Source organism: Dreissena polymorpha, chromosome 1 (genome assembly GCF_020536995.1).
Source record: "Dreissena polymorpha isolate Duluth1 chromosome 1, UMN_Dpol_1.0, whole genome shotgun sequence".
Lineage (NCBI taxonomy): Eukaryota > Metazoa > Mollusca > Bivalvia > Myida > Dreissenidae > Dreissena > Dreissena polymorpha.
Window position 1 is genome coordinate 36,724,747 of NC_068355.1, and position 21,332 is coordinate 36,746,078.

At 36.5% G+C, this 21,332-nt stretch overlaps 1 protein-coding gene and 1 long non-coding RNA gene across 2 annotated transcripts; one reads left to right on the forward strand and one right to left on the reverse strand.

Annotated features, from left to right (window-relative positions):
- Nucleotides 1-1,003: 1,003 nt before the first annotated feature.
- On the forward strand, nucleotides 1,004-11,448 carry LOC127867788 (uncharacterized). The gene is made up of 6 exons (XM_052409278.1): nucleotides 1,004-1,344; nucleotides 2,749-3,216; nucleotides 3,613-3,793; nucleotides 4,248-4,414; nucleotides 4,649-4,875; nucleotides 11,101-11,448. Exons 1-6 carry the CDS (start codon nucleotides 1,183-1,185, stop codon nucleotides 11,276-11,278), a joined length of 1,383 nt encoding a protein of 460 aa, XP_052265238.1. The 5' UTR covers nucleotides 1,004-1,182; the 3' UTR covers nucleotides 11,279-11,448.
- A 3,116-nt stretch (nucleotides 11,449-14,564) lies between these two features.
- On the reverse strand, nucleotides 14,565-18,541 carry LOC127877071 (uncharacterized). Its single transcript, XR_008048240.1, has 2 exons — nucleotides 18,144-18,541; nucleotides 14,565-15,729 (listed from the first exon to the last, which is right to left on the reverse strand). It is a non-coding gene; the product is annotated as an uncharacterized LOC127877071 (long non-coding RNA).
- Between the last annotated feature and the right edge of the window lie 2,791 nt (nucleotides 18,542-21,332).

Below are 21,332 nucleotides of genomic sequence, written 5' to 3' on the forward strand. Positions count from 1 at the left end.
CGACGTTTATCAAAAAAAAATCATTTATGAAATGGAAGTCTAAAGATAAAAATAAATATGCAAGTTTTATAAGATATTCGTAATAATTTCCATTATAATTGAGTGACTGAGCAATGTGGATGAATGAATATATTGGATGGAACGAACACTTGACTACACTTGAATTATGATTTATTTTTCAATATTGTGTGCACTTAAGTTTAGGCTTAATGCGTATTTACAAACATTTATAGACAGTGCCCTTCCCAAAATCAAGGAATTATTACTTGTTATTCATTTGTGTAATGGTATACAATAATTTTGTGGTAGAATATTTGAGAAAAACATTAGAAACAAAACTTGTCAGTAATGAAATTTTCCATATTGTTACGGAAATTACCGATCGTCGGTTTCCGAAAAACAATACGTCGCGGTTTCCAAAAATATGATGGTTGTGCCCAAAGATTTTGGTGTTAATGAACATTACTGGTTTATATTTTAATAATTTCGATTCTCATTTGATTAATAGGTGATTTCAACGCTGATAAACTTGAAACATGCAAGCTATTTTTTCGTTTTGCATGTCTGTCGATACATCTGTACAATCGGTAATTTCCGTAACCGCTCGTTAAATTGTAGCAGACACAAATTTAAATAAAAATTCTTATGTTTTACACAAATATTCTACCTCTTTCTTGCTAAAAACTAATACATTAATGATTTAAAAGTAATATGCCATCGTTTTCAGCCGGGAACACAGTCTATGACCGCGAAAAATAACATACAACTTTTTGATTTACGATATTTACTTTCTAAATGGCTTGCATGCGGCATGGCATTGCATGCTCCGCAAGATAAATATCTCGACTTTATTCATTGGATGATTTCGGACTGTTTCATCCAATCAGAAAATAGCTTTTAAAAGTAATTTAGACCCATGTTAAGCGATATAATTAAGTACCATTTTTTATACACTGCCAAATTGTGACATAACGGGTTGCCTCCCTTGTTGGTTCATGCTACTCACGGCAAGTAAGTCTGTATATGTTTCATTATTAACCTGTGCAAATATGGCCAGTGTGACTGTGTTCTTATATGTTCCAGTATAATACTCACTGCGAGCGTTAATTAGCATGTTAACCTGAGCAAACATGATTACGGCGAGTTTATATTTGCATGTTCTAGTATACCACCTGGGCCAAAATGCTTATAAAAAGTTGTCGACTGTGTGCCAAGTTGTTCGTTTCGTTGCCCCTGGTCGTGTGGGCAGTGTTTATATACCGGCTGTATTTAAAAAGCGCTAATGACATTGAAAATCAATGGCACTACTACCTCAACCCATTGGAAGGCACGGAATTCATGAACGTACGTATAATTACGGTGTATAGAAATGTTTAAATTGGAAAAATTATACATTATATTATTTCTAATATGTTTTTAACCTATCATCGTATAGTGTGTGATATTATGTGTAATAAAATGTATAACTCCCTTTGTTCCGCCAAACAACGTTGCGTCACTGAAAGACGTCGACTTCACTTATTGTTGTTATGTTTATTAATACTTTGTAAGAACGAAATATATATACTTTTTGAGACCTTAAAGGGATCTTTTCACGCTTTGGTAAATTGACAACATTGAAAAAAGTTGTTTCAGATTCGCAAATTTTCGTTTTAGTTATGATCTTTGTGAGGAAACAGTTATACTGAACATTTAACATGATCTAATATAGCCATTAAATGCATCTTTTGACGATTTAAAAAACTGAAAATTATAAAGCGTTGCAACGCGAAACGATTGAATAATTTGGAGAGTTATGTTGTTGTCGTTTAATTTTGTGAAACTACGAAGATTGCATATATAATGTATAAAATAAGTCGCTAATAAATACCTGGCAGGATGGCCGAGCGGCCTGATTGATTTTTACTCCAGGACTCCGGGGGTCACTGGTTTGAGCCCTGCTTAGGGCTACTGTTTTTTTTTTCCTTTTTTTAAATTTTATTCTTGATTTTTTACTGGAGCCGTTTTGATTTAATGTTTACATTTATCAATATAAAGCATTTTATGACAAACATCAAAACATGCCAAAATCTGTGGAAAGGCCCCTTTAAAATCAACAACAGTAATGTATAAGTACTATATATTTCATTTTATTATTAAAATGCACTTGCAATTGTATTTACACCAACGTTTAAAATGATCATTATTGATTTTTTTTTTTTTCATTATTCATGGAAGATATAAATTTCATCTAGTTTACTTTGACAGATTGCAACTCACAAAACGCGAATTATGTCAATGCAGTCTTGAATAATGCATTAGTTTGGTAACGATCCGCGCGCATGTAATAACTGTATGTCCTTATAATGTAAAAGTTAGCTTCCCTAGCCCAAACGTCCAGTGTCATCCAAGTTAATTGGCAGTCTTATACGGAGGGAGGTAAACTTATGTTTACAAGCTATTTGCCCCTTCTTTCATATTTGGAATGGTTTAAACCACACCGGTTGGGTGATCGTCATTTAAGGTTAACTTTTACCAATATATAATGTTGGTACAACGTTGATTACTGACGTTGTATTGATGTTAGTATTTAAACGTTGTATCAACGTTGGCATTTGGTTGATAACCAGCCAACCAAAATCCGACCATAACCTGACGTTGTATTGACGACGCATGTTTGCTGGGCAATATGGTCTTGTTTACTACCAACGAATATGTTGATTTTGTCCAAATTCCAGTACAAATTCGTACAAATCTATTTGATTTCAGATGCATCGAGACATGTTTGAATTGACCATTGATACACCGGACCCGAAATTAATTGGCGAAGGTAAAGATCTGTTCAAACCCCCTTTAAAAAAGGTCCGACACTTTGACAACAATATCGTCCTTTTCTCTGCCGTCGCCGGAAACTCATCGTCTGAACATATCTGGGACACGATCGACATCGTGGGATGGGAGAATAAAAATCTAATCAACAATACGTACAAGTGCTGTGTGCGGTTTACATCCGGTGAAGTGCAGTCGGTGCCGGCGACCAGGATCATATGGTCGAATCTTTTGTCGAACATGTCGGCCATGCAGTTTGTCTGCTCCAACCTTACCTCCCGATTCGGAGAGCTACCAGAAGTTGCAACCCTAGAGGGCCACAATAAGGAGTGCCATAGCTTATTCGACTGGTACCTACCCGTGACATTCGCGCATGCGCACAAAAACGAGATCGCCGTTTGTTCTCAGGTAAGATTGTTTGCCTGCTCTAATCCATGAATTTACGCAGTTTATAATTATCTATGATTACTGGAATCATTATAAATGATGTAATACCGAAAGCATAATCACAGGATGCTTTAACGTTTACTTGTTATTGTTAACGCTCCTACATAGGCTTGTTTCTAGAAACAGGTCTTTAAATGTCTGACTCGGCATACATCGCAGCTTGGTAAAGTACAATCCCATCTATTACACATTCAGGCATCAAAGGCGTTGTTTTTGAAAACGCACACTATCGATCCTGTTTGTTTTGAAAGATTTTAAAGAATCATGGCTTAGATCGAACCTACCATCACTGTTTTATATGGCGTATGCACATATGACTAAATTATCAACTTTATCGTTAGGACTTCCAATTTTCAGATCGCCTACGGCAGCAAGGCAGCAGACGACCTGCTCAGCTGGTTCGAGCTGCATCGACGGCTGGGCGTCACCAAGGTGCTCCTGTTCACTCATGACTTGAACCATGAGGCGACTCGGGTACTGCAGCACTACCGTGCGCTCGGAATGGCTGATACAGTTCCCTTCGCATACCCAACCGATGGTTAAGCATGTTTTTGTTAATAAATACTGTTCGATTTATTCATTTTTCTTAGTCAATTAAAAAGTATTCGATGCCTAAAATTAGTCACGAGGTTTTTAGACAAGGTTCTATCCTGGTATCAGACAAAGAAGTGTATTTTACGATACTTATTTATTGCTAATGTGCTTGGGTCATTCGATCTATCATAGAAAATATATAGATTTTACCTTTTTTGATAAATGTTCTTTTGCGAAGAAATAATGCCGTTGCACACCATAGAGAGTTATAGCATTAGGCCCTATCGAAGGTCAATGTGCGTAAATATATTGGCTTAAATCTATATAAAAATAGATTAAAAATACTGCTTCAAAGAACTGATACTTTGTGGAAAAATAGTGTCAAAGGAAATTGCGGTCTATGACCGTTTTACCTTCATCAACATTTTGCTCATATTTTTTACATGTCATTGACGCAGACCAAATTAACCATGTGACCGGTGAGAATACCTATCAATCATGGAATGATGAACAAATTACGATAGTTGATTGCCTGGCGCGCCTGCGTGGATACCGTTATCTCGCTCTTGTGGACACGGATGAGAACCTTATATCCAACCGGGGACTGCCGTGGATGTCAATTTTGGTATGCAGTCTTCCCTCCAGTTGTAGAAATATGTCCGCCAAAGATTATTCTTTGATGAACATGCAAGTGACTATCTCTGCTGAACTGATACAAGACGATCATAATCAGCAACTTTAATACTATTTAGATATGGAATGGACAGACTAGTGACATTAAAATAAGATGCGATCATGTGTTTTAAGATTTTTTGACGGCACAGCACAAAGTTAACATTAATTTAATGTGTACTTGCAGGACGAATTGTTCGCTAAATATCCCGACGCCGCGGGCGTCACGTTTCTCGTGAAAATTCACATTATCTCACCGAACTTGAAGAGCACTGGCTCGCAATTCAAGGTAGGACAGTACTTGAACAGCACGCGCCCTTGGAATGACCGGGTGAAGCACGTGACCATGCCTGATCGGGTGTATTCTGGCGGATTGCACACACACGAATTTTACGTCAAGGCCGGGTTCAAAAGGTAATATGATGTATACGAAACCAAGAATTATGTAGTTTTTACTTTAATACTGGCTGCTTAGCAATCTGAACATTGAGCAAATCCATTGCCATGTAATCTTATTGTAGTTTCCGTGCATTCGATTATCTATTTTGTTATTGATGCCATGCCAGCTTACGTGCGTGCACAATGGTTGCGATTTTATTTGATTTTATTGAAAAATGTTTGCAATCAAATCGATATTTTTGTGTGCATTAGTTGCCGTGTTATTAAACCTTAGTTGTCATACAAACGTACTGTAGTGCCCAATGGTTATAATGCAATTTGACGTTAGAATACAATGGTTACCATGCAAATATGAACTTAGCGACCGGAGCTAGCAATTCAAACTGACTAAAGTTAACGATTAATTTCAATTCTGACAATGCAATCTCACTCTAGTGCACAATGGTTGACATGCAATCATATTATAAAAGTGTTAGGCCAGCATTTTTTAATTTTCTGTTTTACGGGAGCGACCGACCCTATTTTTCGACAAATACAAATAAAAATAAAAGTCATTTTCGTTTTTTTTATTTACATATCACCCGCCGACCTGGTATTTTATCCTAAACTAAAAATAAAAATTCGCAGTTTGCCGAAAGTGTTGTTCAAAATTTGTTTTTATAATACGGGTTGTTTCGTTGTGCGCAGTCGACATGTAAAGCGTCAGCGATTTTCATTGGCTATTGCAGCCAATACCACACGCTATTAGCCAATCGGTGAGTACTTAACAAATGATTTTTATATTGCATTTCGGAAATGGCGGATTTAAACAACAATGAGACAAACGTAGCGTATTTCAAATTTAAAATAATTAAAACGGAACTGAAACTATCTCAATAAGAAAAATAAATTTTCTGAACAGAATCGTTGACATCATTCCCATATTAAGTAATACAAATTTAAAAATAACTAGCGTTTTTTGCAGACGATGCAGAGGTGTCGCCATCTATAACATTCGATGTGTTGAAAATTTTTGGGTAGGTTTAATCTTCTTCTTCTTCTTCTTGGCGTTCGCTCTACACGATCACACCAGTTTCTTCGATAAATGATGTGGTCCGTCTCAGGTCATCCACGTCTCCATAAAGTTTCTGATGGAGGGTTGTGTCCTGGGGCCACTTTGTAGCTCGCTCCTGGTCGTGACGTTTACATCTTTGGAGGATGTGTTCAGCTGTTTGGTCTTCTGTGCCACACGGACAGGTCGGTGACGGGGCCAGTCTGTATTTTTAAAAAAAATGGTCAAATGGTCTGTTGATGCGTCTTGTGTGTAGTGTTGGGCCCTGCGTGCTTGTCACCTTCGCTTTCAGCCTATACCGCTGGCTAGCCCTGCGCGAAAATGAAGCTGAAGTGCGTAAGTCTTCACTGCCAGTACATAGCCTCTCTACAGACAAGTCCTATGTAGTGCCTCCTAGTGGCGACACACGTCAACTGAGTACCTCGCGGCCTCAGGCTGAACTACAAGGACTCGGAGGTGGTCTGCCCCCAGAAATGCGGCATGCCAGGCCCACCGGCGTATGGAAATGCCCTGATGCCCATGAACAGACCCCCAGCCAAAGGGTAAAATGGCCCCTGTGTTCCCAGGGATATAAGGTTCCCCGCCTACAGGGTTAAGTAGGAAACCACTGCCTTGTGGTTTGTCGTTGGATCGGCAAAGGCTAAGGGTGAGGTAACCCCGACAGAAAACCTAGGGAGTTGAAATCGGAGACGTTAGGCCATTGGCACTCCCTTAACAAACCATGATGTCATGTACATCGCTATGTCTACACAATCAACCGGTAGGTTTAATAAACATGCATATTTATTAAAATGTAGATCCTGTAATATTTTATTGATAAACATTAACATCCCAAAAATGTCCAAGAAGTACTACTTTACGTTTCTTTATGATGAACATGAGTACTGGACCACATGTACTTGCATCAATAATTCCATTCCCCACCCACCCATATATATTTTTCATTTAGCAAAACGTATGCAACACAGCTTCTGAAGAAAATAACATTGGTTCCGAATGTTCATATGTCGGTCAAAGTCACCAGAAAAGGCGTATAGTATCCAAACCTATGAATTCCAATTTTTTCATTATTTTTTCTTGACACAGTAGTATTGTGAAAATACTGAGCTCAAGCCGGGGATTGAACCCATGACCTCCAGAGTGGTAGTCCGACACTTTAACTACGTCGCTAAAGAGCTAGCCCAACAGCATGGCTGTTGGAAGTGACCTTATTTCACTACACTTCTCCCCCTTTTAATGTTTCAAGGCCCAGACACGCCCGCTACAGCATGTCTTGCATCCGCATGGCCCTCCCAGAAACCATTAAACAGCTCAGACCCATTCCCGCATTCACAGTTCTTTTTTGCCTCGTCGCCATTATTGTGAAAATACTGAGCTCAAGCCGGGGATTGAACCCACGACCTCCAGAGTGGTAGTCCGACACCTAAACTACGTCGCTAAAAAGCTAGCCCAACAGCAAGGCTGTTGGAAGTGACCTTATTTCACAACAGTAGCAAATTAACTAATTTAACATGCTTTTTTTATTGGCAGTGGCTAGTCGTATGGCCCCGTACGGGTAGACAAGAGGCTAGCCGTACGGCCCCGTACTGGTAGACAAGAGGCTAGTCATACGGCTCTATTCGTATAGCTGTTCATATGGAGATTGTCTAGCCGTACGGCTGTTATGACACATAAATATATGGATTTATTATTGATCTACGTGCAGATTCCGAAATTTCTAGCCTTTAGACTGGCTCGTGTAGTCGTTGTCACGGAATTTGCAGTCTGGTTTATGTTTCGTCGTGGTTGGAAATCTGATTCGTGCATAGTATATAAAGGGTGTAAAAAAGTGAGATATGAAAATATAAATTTATTTCGCCAAACAACAATTACAACAATCAATAGAAATCAAAGTTATGGAGTATATAAATACGCATTGTACATGCAAATATTGAATGTATACAATAAATATATAGTAAATAATCTTAACTAAGTCAATGAAAATTGCGATATCACAATGAGAAAAGTTTATAACAAAACAAATAAAAGGAAACTTTTAGATAATAGCACTTGATAAAAGCATATACAACTCGAAGTTATATCCCCTATTTTCACAATATAAGGCAGCATTTCACGACAAGTAATGTCGACTATGCAAACAAATAAATTTGTAATTTTGTACTAATTTCTATAGTAATGATGCAGTGGCAAAAAATACGCTGATTAGACAGTGTGAATACACAGGCTTATCTGTGTCTTTGTTGTTCGCATGTATGACAAATGAAGTTGCTCATATCTTTTATCAGGTCACTTTAAAGAATTGCCATGCGCGATGCACTAGAAATCACATCATATACAAACTTAACTCAATCCACCAATTTTGCACAATTATTCCTCTTTTTGTACTTGTACTGCCTGCAACAGTTATATGTTTGTTTCTTCTAAAGTCATACATTTAGAATTGCATACTTAACACTGTATACATGTTTTCGAGATCACCATGATAAGAAACACTCCAAGGCCTTTAATATATATCAAACCTGCCATTTAGCAGAAGTATGCCCATTTAATATTGTACTTTTTGTACTTAGACATTAAAGTTAAGGTTTTCGGCCAACAACAGGTACCTAGCCATGAATTGCATTTTGGGCCAGCTGGGTCATTGTTACTTAAAAACTTTTTTTCCATATTCTCTTATTATTCTTAATATTTAAAAATAGTACATGTTACCAATCAAACCGATTGTGAAATTGTTACACATGTGCATGCAATTATTATAAATGTCCAACCTTTTACTCTCTGGATTTTCTAGGATAATTTTTGCACTCATGTAAAGTGACATTTACAAATACAAACGTTAAATACATTTCGATATTGATTTTGTTTTGTGAGATGTATTGTGGTCATCAAACATGTTGTTTTCAAAAAAATGATTTTTGATGATTATTATGCCCCCTTCGAAGAAGAGGGGGTATACTGTTTTGCACATGTCGGTCGGTCCGTCGGTCGGTCCGTCCGTCCACCAAATGGTTTCAGGATGATATCACAAGAATGCTTAGGCCTAGGATCATGAAATTTCATAGGTACATTGATTATGACTGGCAGATGACCCCTTATTAATTTTAAGGTCACTAGGTCAAGGTCACGGTCAAGGCCACGATTCGGAGCATATGTCTCCCACTGCGGAACACTTGTTGCATTTGTATTTCAAATTTTATTATTTAGATGTTACGAATTCAGAGATGTTTATATGTGGGAGATATAGGTGGAAGCACGATTGCAACACAAACTGTTGTATGGTATCATATATTGAGTTCCTTGTAAGTCATCGTGTTTGTATTGTTTTGTTAATTTAGGACATGGTGAAAATTAATATGTATGTTGTTTAAGCCATTATTATATTGATAGTTTTCTTGATCATGGATATGAATGGATATGAACGTTACATACATGTATTTTGTGTTCACTTTATATATATAAACACTATAAACTCTCTGCATAAGAAAATGAAATGCAGCACATGTTTTCATATTAAACTGTATAACTCTCGGTTTCTTAAATGAAATATTCACATTTTATGCACTAGAACTTTCACTACCCAAAGTTTGGAACAAGATCAGTTCAAGTTTGGATCCTTATCAGACTGCTCTTTTGGAGCCAAAACGGTCGCAATCGTCCTAAGGTCCATTTTCCTGTTACTGGCTCTTTTTTTTCTCATGATTGATACAAATTATCGTATTATTTTTTAGTGTGCATATTCCACCCATGGATAAATGTTACAAAGTTGGTTGTTAAAGCTATGATATAAAGCAAGTCTGTTGTATATTAAAGAGTATTTTTAGTGTGCATATTCCACCCATGGATGAAAGTTACAAAGTTGGTTGTTAAAGCTATGATATAAAGCAAGTCTGTTGTATATTAAAGAGTATTTTTAGTGTGCATATTCCACCCATGGATGAAAGTTACAAAGTTGCTTGTTAAAGCTATTAAACAATGTAAAACGTGTTCAAGTCTTTTTTATTAAAGTCAAATGCATGCTATATTTGTTATAAACATACATATGATATACACTCAACAAAAGTGTAATGATCACTACACTACACTACACACCTGGCGTGTTCAATAGTCCCTATTAAAGCAATATAGTATAATACATGCGAAAGGTGCGTTTACCTATAAATATATATATAAACATATGTTTACTATTATTATAAAAGCTTCTACAACAGTGTAATGAGATATATATAAAACACGTAAAGGTTAATGCAAGTATACATATGGTTAAATTGGCTGAATTTTAAATTTTCTAAAATAAAAAAAAAATTATCGGTTAAGACAGTTTTATTTTTATTATTTTGGTAGACTGCTCACTTTTCATGCTTTTATTTTTATTTATCCCCCCCGACTCAATTTTTTTGAAAAATTTCCCGTAAAACAGAAAATTAAAAAATACTGGCCTTACCCTTTTTTAACAAATAATACTTTTCAAAAGAATTTTGTACTTAGTGAGAATGATGTTTTGATATCTGACAAGGAAGAGATAAGCAATGTTTTCAATGACTTTTACATAAATGTTGCAAAAAATATAGGTGATAGCAATGTATCATGTGATAAAAAATCATATGTATTAAAGATGATAAGTTAGTTTTTAAGCCTGTTTCTGAAAATTGTGTTTTTAAACAAATAGAAAAAATGAGTACCAAAAACGCAACAGGGTGTGATAATATCTCAGTTAAAATGCTTAAAATAGCTTCACCTGTTGTTACCCAACCACTTACAGATATGATAAATAGATGTATAGATCAATCAATTTTCCCAGGTAACAAAAAAATTCAAATTGTACCGATTCATAAGAAAAACAGTATTTTAGATAAAAGTAACTACAGACCAGTGAGTCTTTTACCTGTTATGTCAAAGGTATTTGAGAGAGCCTTCTATGAGCAATTGATATCACATTTTGATAATGTTTTAACCCTTTTCTTAGTGCATTAAGGCCCGGTTATGGATTATTATTATTATTAAAATCAAGGAATAAGAAACAGTCTTTATTTTGTATTCAAGCTTAACCTATTGATAAAAGCTTTTGAGGAAAAAAAAGAAGACATATAGTCATGCAATTAAGCAATAGGGTAATATTATTTTATGCTTATCATTTAACTAGTGGTTTCGTTGTGGTATTTCATTGTTAATTTTGTATTTTACCGTTGCAGTTATTGGGCGAGCGCGGAGGACGCCGTCATTCACCACTTCCGGGCCTGTCTCTGGCAATGGCAAGGGGGGCATTGCACGTGCTCTATGTGTGAACAAACATTAGACGACACTGTCGCAAAACTTTTCGAGAAAATAGAACCGGACGTGTTAAAACTAAAAGCCAAACTATCTGATTAAATACTAGAGTTGCTACACCTTAAGGGTTTCGCGGGATGGAATGAGTGGGAACTAGAAAATAGGGTACGAAAATTTTGGGTAAAAAAATGTGAGAGCGAAAATTTTGGGTACGAAAAAAACTGTGGGTATGAACATTTTGGTTACGAAGAAAATGTGGGTACGAAAAAATTATGTACAAATAAATTCGGGTAAATAAAAATGTTTGGTCTGAAAAATATGGGTACGAAAAAAATGGGTACGAAAATTTTGGGTACGAGAAATTTATGCCAAAAATAATTTAGGAGCGAAACAAAATTTGCGAACAAACATTGTGGGTAAGAAAAAAATGTGGGTACGACAAAAAATTGGGTACGAAAAGTTTTCTTGAACAAATGTGGGTACTAAATCATTTTATTATGAAGGATTGGAGTGCCTGTAAGTATACCGGGGTACCCAAAATTATCATTTTAAATTGGTGTCTGGTGAAGTAGTCTTCAAAGTACCCGGGGTACGGGGAAGAAGTACCTTGACAAAAATTATATGAATGTAAAATCAAACCCCGTTGTTGTTTACTTTTCAAGCTCATTTTGTGAGAAATAAATGTCTTTTTAAAATTTCTCGCAGGGAAATGGTATATACAATTCAACTCGCCGGACAAATTCCAGTACACAATTATGTCTATTTTGTCATATCTATTCGAAAAACCAAACGCTGTACAAAAAACAGGCTTTTGTATTGATGATATTTAAACCGAATAATTTCTCCTTTGTATGTTCAATTGATACCAAAAAACTCAAAATGATGTCTATTCTAAGTTTGCTGTCTTATTGTACCCTTAATTTATAAATGTTTCTTGCATAATTAAATTTTCAGAAACCTTATTCATTTATAGAAATTTTCAGAGTTGTTTGGTTAAGTTAAGGACAAAGTTGAGCAAATATAATCATTTTTCTAAAAATTAATCATCCTCTGAAGCCCCCACTGGGATTCAAACCCAGACCTCTTTCCTCTGGGAAGGAAAATATTCTATCTTGAAATACAAGGCCATGTAAGAGGAAAATTAGCATTTTAAACTTATCAACATACAGATTTGTACAATATTTATATGGTATTATAATACGAAAATATCTTTTAAGTAAATTTTTCAGATGACCTTTGAAACAAAACGAATCTGCAATACATTACAGTTAAAGTTTAAGACCTGTAAAATACCAATATTCAAATCTGAAAATATCCTCTGTTTTGTTTTACTGTTAGTCTACCATTAAAAGGTCCATGGGCCCTAAGGCGCTTACCTGAGATCCTTGGGAACTGAACTAGTATCACAAGGAAGAGACCAGAATAATGAAAGTACTTTAAACAAGAGCTTGCCACAGTAGTGCAAAAATTCCCGCTGAAATGTGTTTGCTTGTTTGAGAAAATTTGTTTTAGAGAGTAGAATAATATTTGTAAAACATGGCACCTGTGTCATCTATTTATATTTCAAGGATAAATTAGTTATGTAGTGTTGGAGTAATGCTGTAGAAACAAAAATATATGGAAATGAAAAAAGGGAGGTAATTAAAAACGGCCGATAGAGTTGTGGTACGTGTTCACTGCACTTCTACTAGTTGCCATATGTTTATATTTCTAGTTTCAAGTAAATCCCTTCAGTATATACAGAGTAATGCTCCGGACAAAAATTTACTTTGAAATTAAATAAAGGGAAATAATTCAAAAACTAAGGTTGATAGAGTTATAGTTCTTTGTCACTGCACTTCTCCTACTTGCCATGATGGCATCTGCTTATATTTTAAGTTTCAAGTAAATCCCTTCAGTAGATTTAGAGTTTTTTTTTGGACAAAAAATTTACTTTGAAATTAAAAAGAGGAAGATTATTCAAAAACTAAGATAGATAGAGTAATGGTTCTGAGTCACTGCGTTTCTCCTACTTGCCATTTGTTTATATTTAATGTTTCAAGACAATTCCTCCAGTAGATTTAGAGTTATGCTCCGGACAAAAATTTACTTTGAAATTGAATAAAGGGAATTAATTCAAAAACTAAGGTAGATAGTGTTATCTTTGTCACTGCACTTCTTTTACTTGCCATCTGTTTTTATTTAAAGTTTCAAGTTAATCCCTTCAGTAAATTTGGAGTTATGCTCCGGACAAAAATTTACTTAAAAATTATATAAAAGGGGAGATAATTCAAAAACCAAGGTAGATAGAGTTATGGTTCTTGGTCACTGCACTCCTCCTTGTTGCCATCTGTTTATATTCTAAGTTTAAAGTAAATCTATTGAATAGATTTGGACGTATGCTCTGGACAAAGTTTCGGACGGAAGGACGGACGCACAAACGGGCGGACAGACGGACGGAGACTCCGATTTATTTTTTGGCGGGAATAAAAACATAAATATTTAATTTCCTGACCAATTGTTATTTTTGAACTCGGCTGAGATTTTGTTAGAACAAATGTTCTACCGATGTTCATGAAGACTAGACAATGCAAGTGACTTTTTCGGTATAAACATGCTTTTTTTACTTGATCTATTGACCTTTAATAGTTTACATTACCCAGAGTTGATTGGAACAAATTGTCCAACCAAATTTAATGTAGATTGACCAATGAATGTGGCAATTAGCCCCCCCTCCCGGATGACCATATTAAGGAACGAGAACAGTTTTTGAAATTTAGCCGAGATATCATAATTTAACATGCCAAGTTTGGTTAAGAATAGACTAAATGTGACTTGTAGAGAGTTTCAAGGTTTTACTATAGCCATATAAAGAAAAATATCCCGTCACCTTGCAGCCATATTTTTAACAGACATAATCATTTACGAACCCGGCACAGATATCAGTATTACAAATCATCTGACCATGTGTCATGAAAAAAATATGGATCCTTCAGTGTTAACAAGGCAAAAGTTGACGACGCATAACAGACGACGGACAAAAGGCTATCACAAAATCTAGAGTTTAAATGAAATTACGTTACACGAGATACATACGAGATATTTTTTTAATAACTTTAGAAACAGTAAGCTCCCTTGGGTAATGGAGGACGTTGTTTACATCGCAGTTCACAAAAGACAGCTATTTTATTAATAAAACCTTGTTTTTTTCGAATTTAATAATGGCAAATCGCTTCACAGGTAAATATGCCCCTTTGGCCATCTCAAGTGATTGGAGAACATAAGACTTAAAGCGAAAGAGACGTGCTACAAGTGACTCGTCGATACCGTGTTCACCCCACCCACATCAAAGTGACCCCCAGTTTTCCGCCACATCCCGTGCGCAGTTAGAAAATATGAACATGGAGCATAAGTTAAACCGTCTTCTTGACATGATATCAACAAATTATGCTATGAACTACAAATTGGATTGTTTAAATAACAGTCTTTATCACTCAAAAGCAGTCCATGACGTCACAGAGGCCCGTCTTCGACTCCTTGAATACAAAAGTCTTGACATTGAAGCCCGCTCCCTCCGTAACAACCTTGTTTTTAATGGATTCCCCGAGTTTGTTGGTACGGATGATTGTGTCTAAACGATCCGAGAGTTCCTGACAAGCAAACTCAATATGAATCTTGCTCTACACAGTTTAGTTGAAGCCAGGAGAATTGGCCGGCGCATCGTTTCCCGTTCACAAGGAACCACTTGTGGTCGGGCGATACTTGTTACAGTGTCTGACCTTCGCTATGTCAATGAAATCATGGACAGTGCAAAACTGTTGAAAATCACACACTTCGGAATATTGCGAGACTATCCACGTGAGATAAGTGAAGCACGCAAGGATCTGTGGCCTGATCTCAAGGCGGCTCGTGACAAATACGGCAGCAAGAACGTGAAGATGCTATTCCCGGCGGCATTATCTGTTCACGGCGAGGTTATCAGGAACTTGTTCCCCGATTGGCATAGTGTATTGCGCGGTTCCAGAAACTCCGACGTTGCCTCCCGCATTGATCAACGCTTCCAGAAAATCACTGCAGATCATGCCATCAGTGTTGACACTCAACAACCGCTACAAAGCACGGAGCCCCCAAAGGAATCCAAATCTGTTCAAGAGGTACAATCAGCCTCAAACGATGATGAATCGGACACAGCTATCGAGGAACCGGAGGTCCGAACCGACACGCCACGTCGCCCCAACGGAAAGGCTCCAGCAGCACCCAATACTCGCGGTAAAAAAGCGTCCCCTCACCCACCAAATTACCATCGAAACAGCCCGGATACCTGATGCAGGTCCACCCAGTTATGTCAAAAGCGTTCCCGGCAACATCTCCAAGACAAGCGACCGGAAACACGGTGATTGACAACCACACTACGACTGTTGTTTAGTGACACACCGGGAACGTGACTTTTTGTGTTAACTGTGTTTATTTGCCATGCTCCTCGTCTTAAACTCGTTGTGAAAATGTTGATTAAGCACTCCCCCTTTCTTCGGACAGTGACGCAGTCTCGGCTGAACACGCGCCATCTCATGAAACTACAAAATCAAACTTGAATTTGAATATGTATTATAATATGCCTGACAAACGTTTTAATTTCACGATAGGATCATTTAATGTATGTGGTCTGAAAACAAAATCAAATTATCCAGAATTTCATGAATTAACTTCAAAATATGATATAGTGTGCACCCAAGAAACAACAAGAGGGCCATGATGGCCCTGTTTCGCTCCACTGTTTTTTATGCAAAAAAAAAACGCGCAATGCGCATGGGTTGAAATGTACTCAAGCATGTGACTTTCTCTGTCTATCCCTCGTCCCATTGGGAGCTTAAAGTTGGAAGGGTGAACATTTTTATATGTGGAAAAAGTTACTACCGTGTTAACTAAACAGACTAAAAAGCCTGTGAATTGTTCCTTTGAAGCACAGTCCAATTGCTTATAACGTAGGTACATTTATCTCTCCAAAAGATATTGTCGTTCTTTCTATTTCACATATTTTTAGATGCTGAAGATCAAATATACGCATTTGATTTGAAACAGATTCACAAGACCCGTAGGAATCAAAATGCTTTAACCCTTTACCAAACTACACATTTTGGACTTTCCCAATTTGAAAAAGGTTCCAGACGACAATTACATTGTAATGGAATGTTAAGGAAATAATCAGGTAGGGTAGAAATAATTGTGATAAAAGAAGAAATTGCTCATCTTGAGCAATTTCTCATTTTATCATAATTTTTTATAAAGTCGTCAGCTATAAACCCGTAAAATCCTGTTGGTGTTTGGTAAAGGGTTAATAATCTCTGGTTCGTTCTTAGAGCCTTTCACACATTTATAACAAATACAATAGTAGCATCTTTCTTTGTAAAGAATCATCTCAAACAAGGGCTGTTTGTAAAACATGCATGCCCCCCATATGGGCTGTCAGTTGAAGTGGCAGCCATTGCGTGAATACATTTTTGGCACTGTGACCTTGACCTTTGACCTAGTGACCTGAAAATCAATAGGGGTCCATCTGTGAGTCATGCTTAATGTACCTATGAAGTTTCATGATCCTAGGCGTTAGCTTTCTTTAGTTATCATCCGGAAACCATTTTTTTGTGTGAAGTCACCGTGACCTTGACCTTTGACCTAGTGACCTGAAAGTCAATAGGGGTCATCTGCGAGTCATGATAAATGTACCTATGAAGTTTCGTGATCCTAGGCGTAAGTGTTCTTGAGTTATAATCCGGAAACCATTTTTCTAAGTTTAGTCACCGTGACCTTTGACCTAGTGACCTGAAAATCAATAGGGGTAATCTGCGAGTCATGATCCATGTACCTATGAAGTTTCATGATCCTAGGAATAAGCGTTCTTGAGTTATCATCCAGAAAACATTTTACTATTTCGGGTCACAGTGACCTTGACCTTTCACCTGAGAATCAATAGGGGTCATCTGCGAATCATGATCAATGCAACTATGAAGTTTCATGATCCTAGGCATAAAACGTTCTTGATTTATCATCCGGAAACCATTTTACTATTTCCGGTCACCGTGACCTTGACCTTTGACCTAGTGACCTGAAAATCAATAGGGTTCATCTGCGAGTCATGATCAATGTACCTATCAAGTTTCATGATCATAGGCATAAGCGTTCTTGAGTTATCATCCGGAAAACATTTTACTATTTCGGGTCACCGTGACCTTGACCTTTGACCTAGTGACTTCAAAATCAGCAGGGGTCATCTGCGAGTCATGATCAATGTACCTTTGAAGTGTCATGATCCTAGGCCTAAGCGTTCTTGAGTTATCATCCAGAAACCATCTGGTGGACGGACATACGGATGACGGACGGACCGACAAGTGCAAAACAATAAACATCCACTTCTTCGAAGATGGGCATACATATAATTAACAACCCACACATCCCTTAGACCAACAGGCCTGAGAATATTATGATAATCTAAAGATTATTTCTTATATTTATAAATTTATTATTTATTTAAGTAATACATATGACTTCTAAGATCAATTCATAACTTATATTTAGAAAATTATAAAATGATCAGAAGTTTATATAGATCGTTGAGCAATTGACAATCATATCTCCACAATTCATGAATCACAATTCACAAATGGAACAATGAATCATTAGTTATTAAAAAGCAGCATATAGACAGTTAAGAACATTGCACTTCATTAATTCCAACACCTTCTCTTGGATACAAAGTTTGAGTTTACAATGCAGAATCATATATTGACTTTTATGGAAATAATTATATTCATGGAAGTTGTGTTTTAAAATCAATAAGATATTATTAAACTGGTTTAAACACTACAAAAAAGGCATTAAATAAACATGTCATCCGATTTTTTTTTATCCGGATATATGGTCACTTTCGACATATTTAAATAAATCCCGACTTTTTTCAGTTTATAAGAAAAAAATTCAGAACACATGTTCTTACTTCAATTCCTATGTAAGCAGTCACCGTCTGATCTAAAATGGCACTAAATGACAGGGTTTTATCTCATGTTTACAAGATGTTGTTGTTGTTGTTGGTCACAGCTACACGGCCGCAGTAATCTCCCCTGGTAAACGTCATATGTTCAGTTTTGTGACCTCCCGGGACAGGGTCAAATTTGAGCCCTGGGGAATAATTTGAACAAATTTGGTAGAGAACTATTAGATATCACAACATACCAAATTTAGTAGCCCTAGGCTCTATAATTAAGAACAAGAAGATGTTTGAAGTTTGCACAAAATAGGCCTTATTTAAGCATATGTTCATTTTTGTGACCCCTGGGGCAAGGTCAAATTTGTTCCCAGGGGCATAATTTGAAAAAACTAAGTAGAGAACTATTAGATGTCACAACCTACCAAATTTGATAGAAATAGGCCCAATTGTTATGGACAAGAAGATTTTTATAGTTTGCACAAAACGGGCCCAATATAAGCATATGTTCAATTTTGTGACCCCTGGGGAACGGTCAAATTTGATCCCAGGGGCTTAATTTGAACAAACTTGGTAGAGGACTATAAGATGTCATTACATTCCAAATTTGGTAGCCCTATGCCATACGGTTATGGACTAGAAGATTTTTAAAGTTTGCACAAAATAGGACTTATATAAGCAAATTTTCGATTTTTTGACCCCCCAGGGCGGGGTCAAATTTGACCCCCAAGGGGCATAATTTGAACAAACTTGGTAGAGGACTATTAGATGTCACTACATACAAAATATGGTAGCCCTATGCCCAATGGTTATGGACAAGAAGATATAAAAAGTTTTCACAAAATAGGCCTTATATAAGCAAATTTTCAATTTTTTGACCCCCCGGGGCAGGGTCAAATTTGACCCCAAGTGCATAATTTGAACAAACTTGGTAGAGGACTATAAAATGTCACTACATACCAAGTTTGGTAGCCCTAGGCCCAATGGTTCTTGACAAGAAGATTTATAAAGTTTGCACAAAATAGGCCTTATATAAGCAAATTTTCAATTTTTTGACCCCCAGGGGCAAAGTCAAATTTGACCCCAGGGGCATCATTTGAACAAATTTGAAAGAGGTTCACCACAGGAACATTCCTGAGAAATTTCATCAGAATTGGACCAGTAGTTTAGGAGAAGAAGATGTTTTAAGAAAAAGTTAACGCACGCACGCACGCACGCACACACGACGGACACAGGACCATGACATAAGCCCCGCTGGCCTTTGGCCAGTGGAGCTAAAAATTGATAAATTTGACATAATCGATATCCCTAATTATACGTTTTTATCTAAGCCGCGGCTAGAAAATTACAAGCGAAAATCAGGCGGTTTGTGATATTTTATATAAAAAAAAATTATGAATAAGCTAAATATAACACAACTAGACTCTAAATATGAGTACATTTTTTGGCTTAAAATAGGTAATGGGCAAGAAAATTTCGTTATAGGTAATGTGTATATACCCCCAGAACAATCAAGATTCCACAATGATGATGAACTATTCCTACTAGAAAATGAAATCAATAATACATGCACACAATTCGAAAATACTCTTTAAACTGGCGACTTTAATGGTTACACATCCCATTTACCCGATTACACCGACTTTGATAACTTTTTATCCCAACACTTTCAAATTGACGAATGCACGATGAACACGTCTAACCCTTCACAAATATTAACCCATACACGGGACATAAATTATTAAAAATATGAAAGTTTAATAACATAGTTATTATGAATGGTCGCTTTGGTAAGGACTCAAATATTAGGAAACATACTTTTAGAAATGTCTCGGTGATTGACTTTCCCCTTTTGTCCATCAATTTACTTAATAATGTAAACGAGTTCGAGATAATTGACGTTGACGGACTTTTATCAGATGGCCATAGCCTGTTATCTATCACAGTAAATCTACCCTTTGATGTTACCCTAATCCCGACCACAGAAACAAACACTACAAACATACCCCGCCCCCCGCCCCCTTAATGGAATCCTAATAAACTAAACGATTTTGTATCCAATAAAGACAATACACAAGTAAATGAAAAGAGCTGCTGAATAACCGCCCAAATAATGACATACAAACATTTTTAAACACAATTACGAATAAAATCTCAAATCTTTTCCAACAGTTTGCGCGTGAATCGTTCCCACGGCAAATTAATAAACAACCACGTAAAACTTCCAATTTTAAAGTTGCACCAAAACCATGGTTTGGGCCTCAATGCCACAAGGCAAGAAGTAAATACAACCACGCACGGAAAGCTAACCAATTACACAAATCCCAACTAAATAAACATAGCCTAGAATCGGCCAGCCGCCACTATATACACGTGCTCAATACGTTCATAAACAAACATAAATATACTGTAGCAAATAAGTTACGGTCAATGAATGCCTCGAAACCAAAAGAACATTTGAATCTTTTAAACTATATAAATAAAATAAAAAAAGTAAATTAAAGCCCGAATATCGATCAGTTATTTAAATTCTTTAAAGATACTAGCTAAACTACACCCCCCGATATATTGCCACCAGCCCCGGATAAACATGGCACACCAGGGGGCTGTTTCATCAATATTTACGATTTGTATACGATCGTAAATTACGTATCGAGATTTATGTAGTCGTTTACGACTTTACATAAATTCCGTTTCATCAACGAAATCGTAAAGGCACCATGCATAAAATACGACTACATAAATATACGTTGTATATGTGTCATTGAAAATAAATGTCATAATTATTAGAGTGCCACAAAGGCAAAAGAAAGAAAATTGAAGAAGGAAGTGGGACAAACTGGCGGTGGACCTGCGCCAGATAAATTGACACCACTTGAAGAAAAGGTTGTTATAAATTTATTCCTATTCATTTATGTTCATTCCATACTATATTGCAAATTGCTAAGCCTATAAATCCTCATTGACAGTAAAGTCACACATATTGAATTGTATTTTAAAATGCAACTATTAAATTTTTATAGTTATACTAATATTAAAGCGGGTATATACGATTTTTTTATATGTGTTTAATTGTAATATATTGATAAAATATGTTACAATAACACAATATAGGCAAGAAAAATTATACATTAAAGCCGAATTTCATAAAATGCAGCAAAGACAAATTAGCGCCCCGAGCCGATAGTGACGTACATATTT

Coding starts and splice junctions, on each gene's coding strand:
- LOC127867788 (XM_052409278.1), top strand. CDS start 1,183: ATGCTTATAAAAAGTTGTCGACTGTGTGCCAAGTTGTTCGTTTCGTTG. Junction 3,794..4,247: donor CTTCGCATACCCAACCGATG/GTTAAGCATGTT, acceptor TCATTGACGCAG/ACCAAATTAACCATGTGACC. Junction 4,415..4,648: donor TGCCGTGGATGTCAATTTTG/GTATGCAGTCTT, acceptor GTGTACTTGCAG/GACGAATTGTTCGCTAAATA.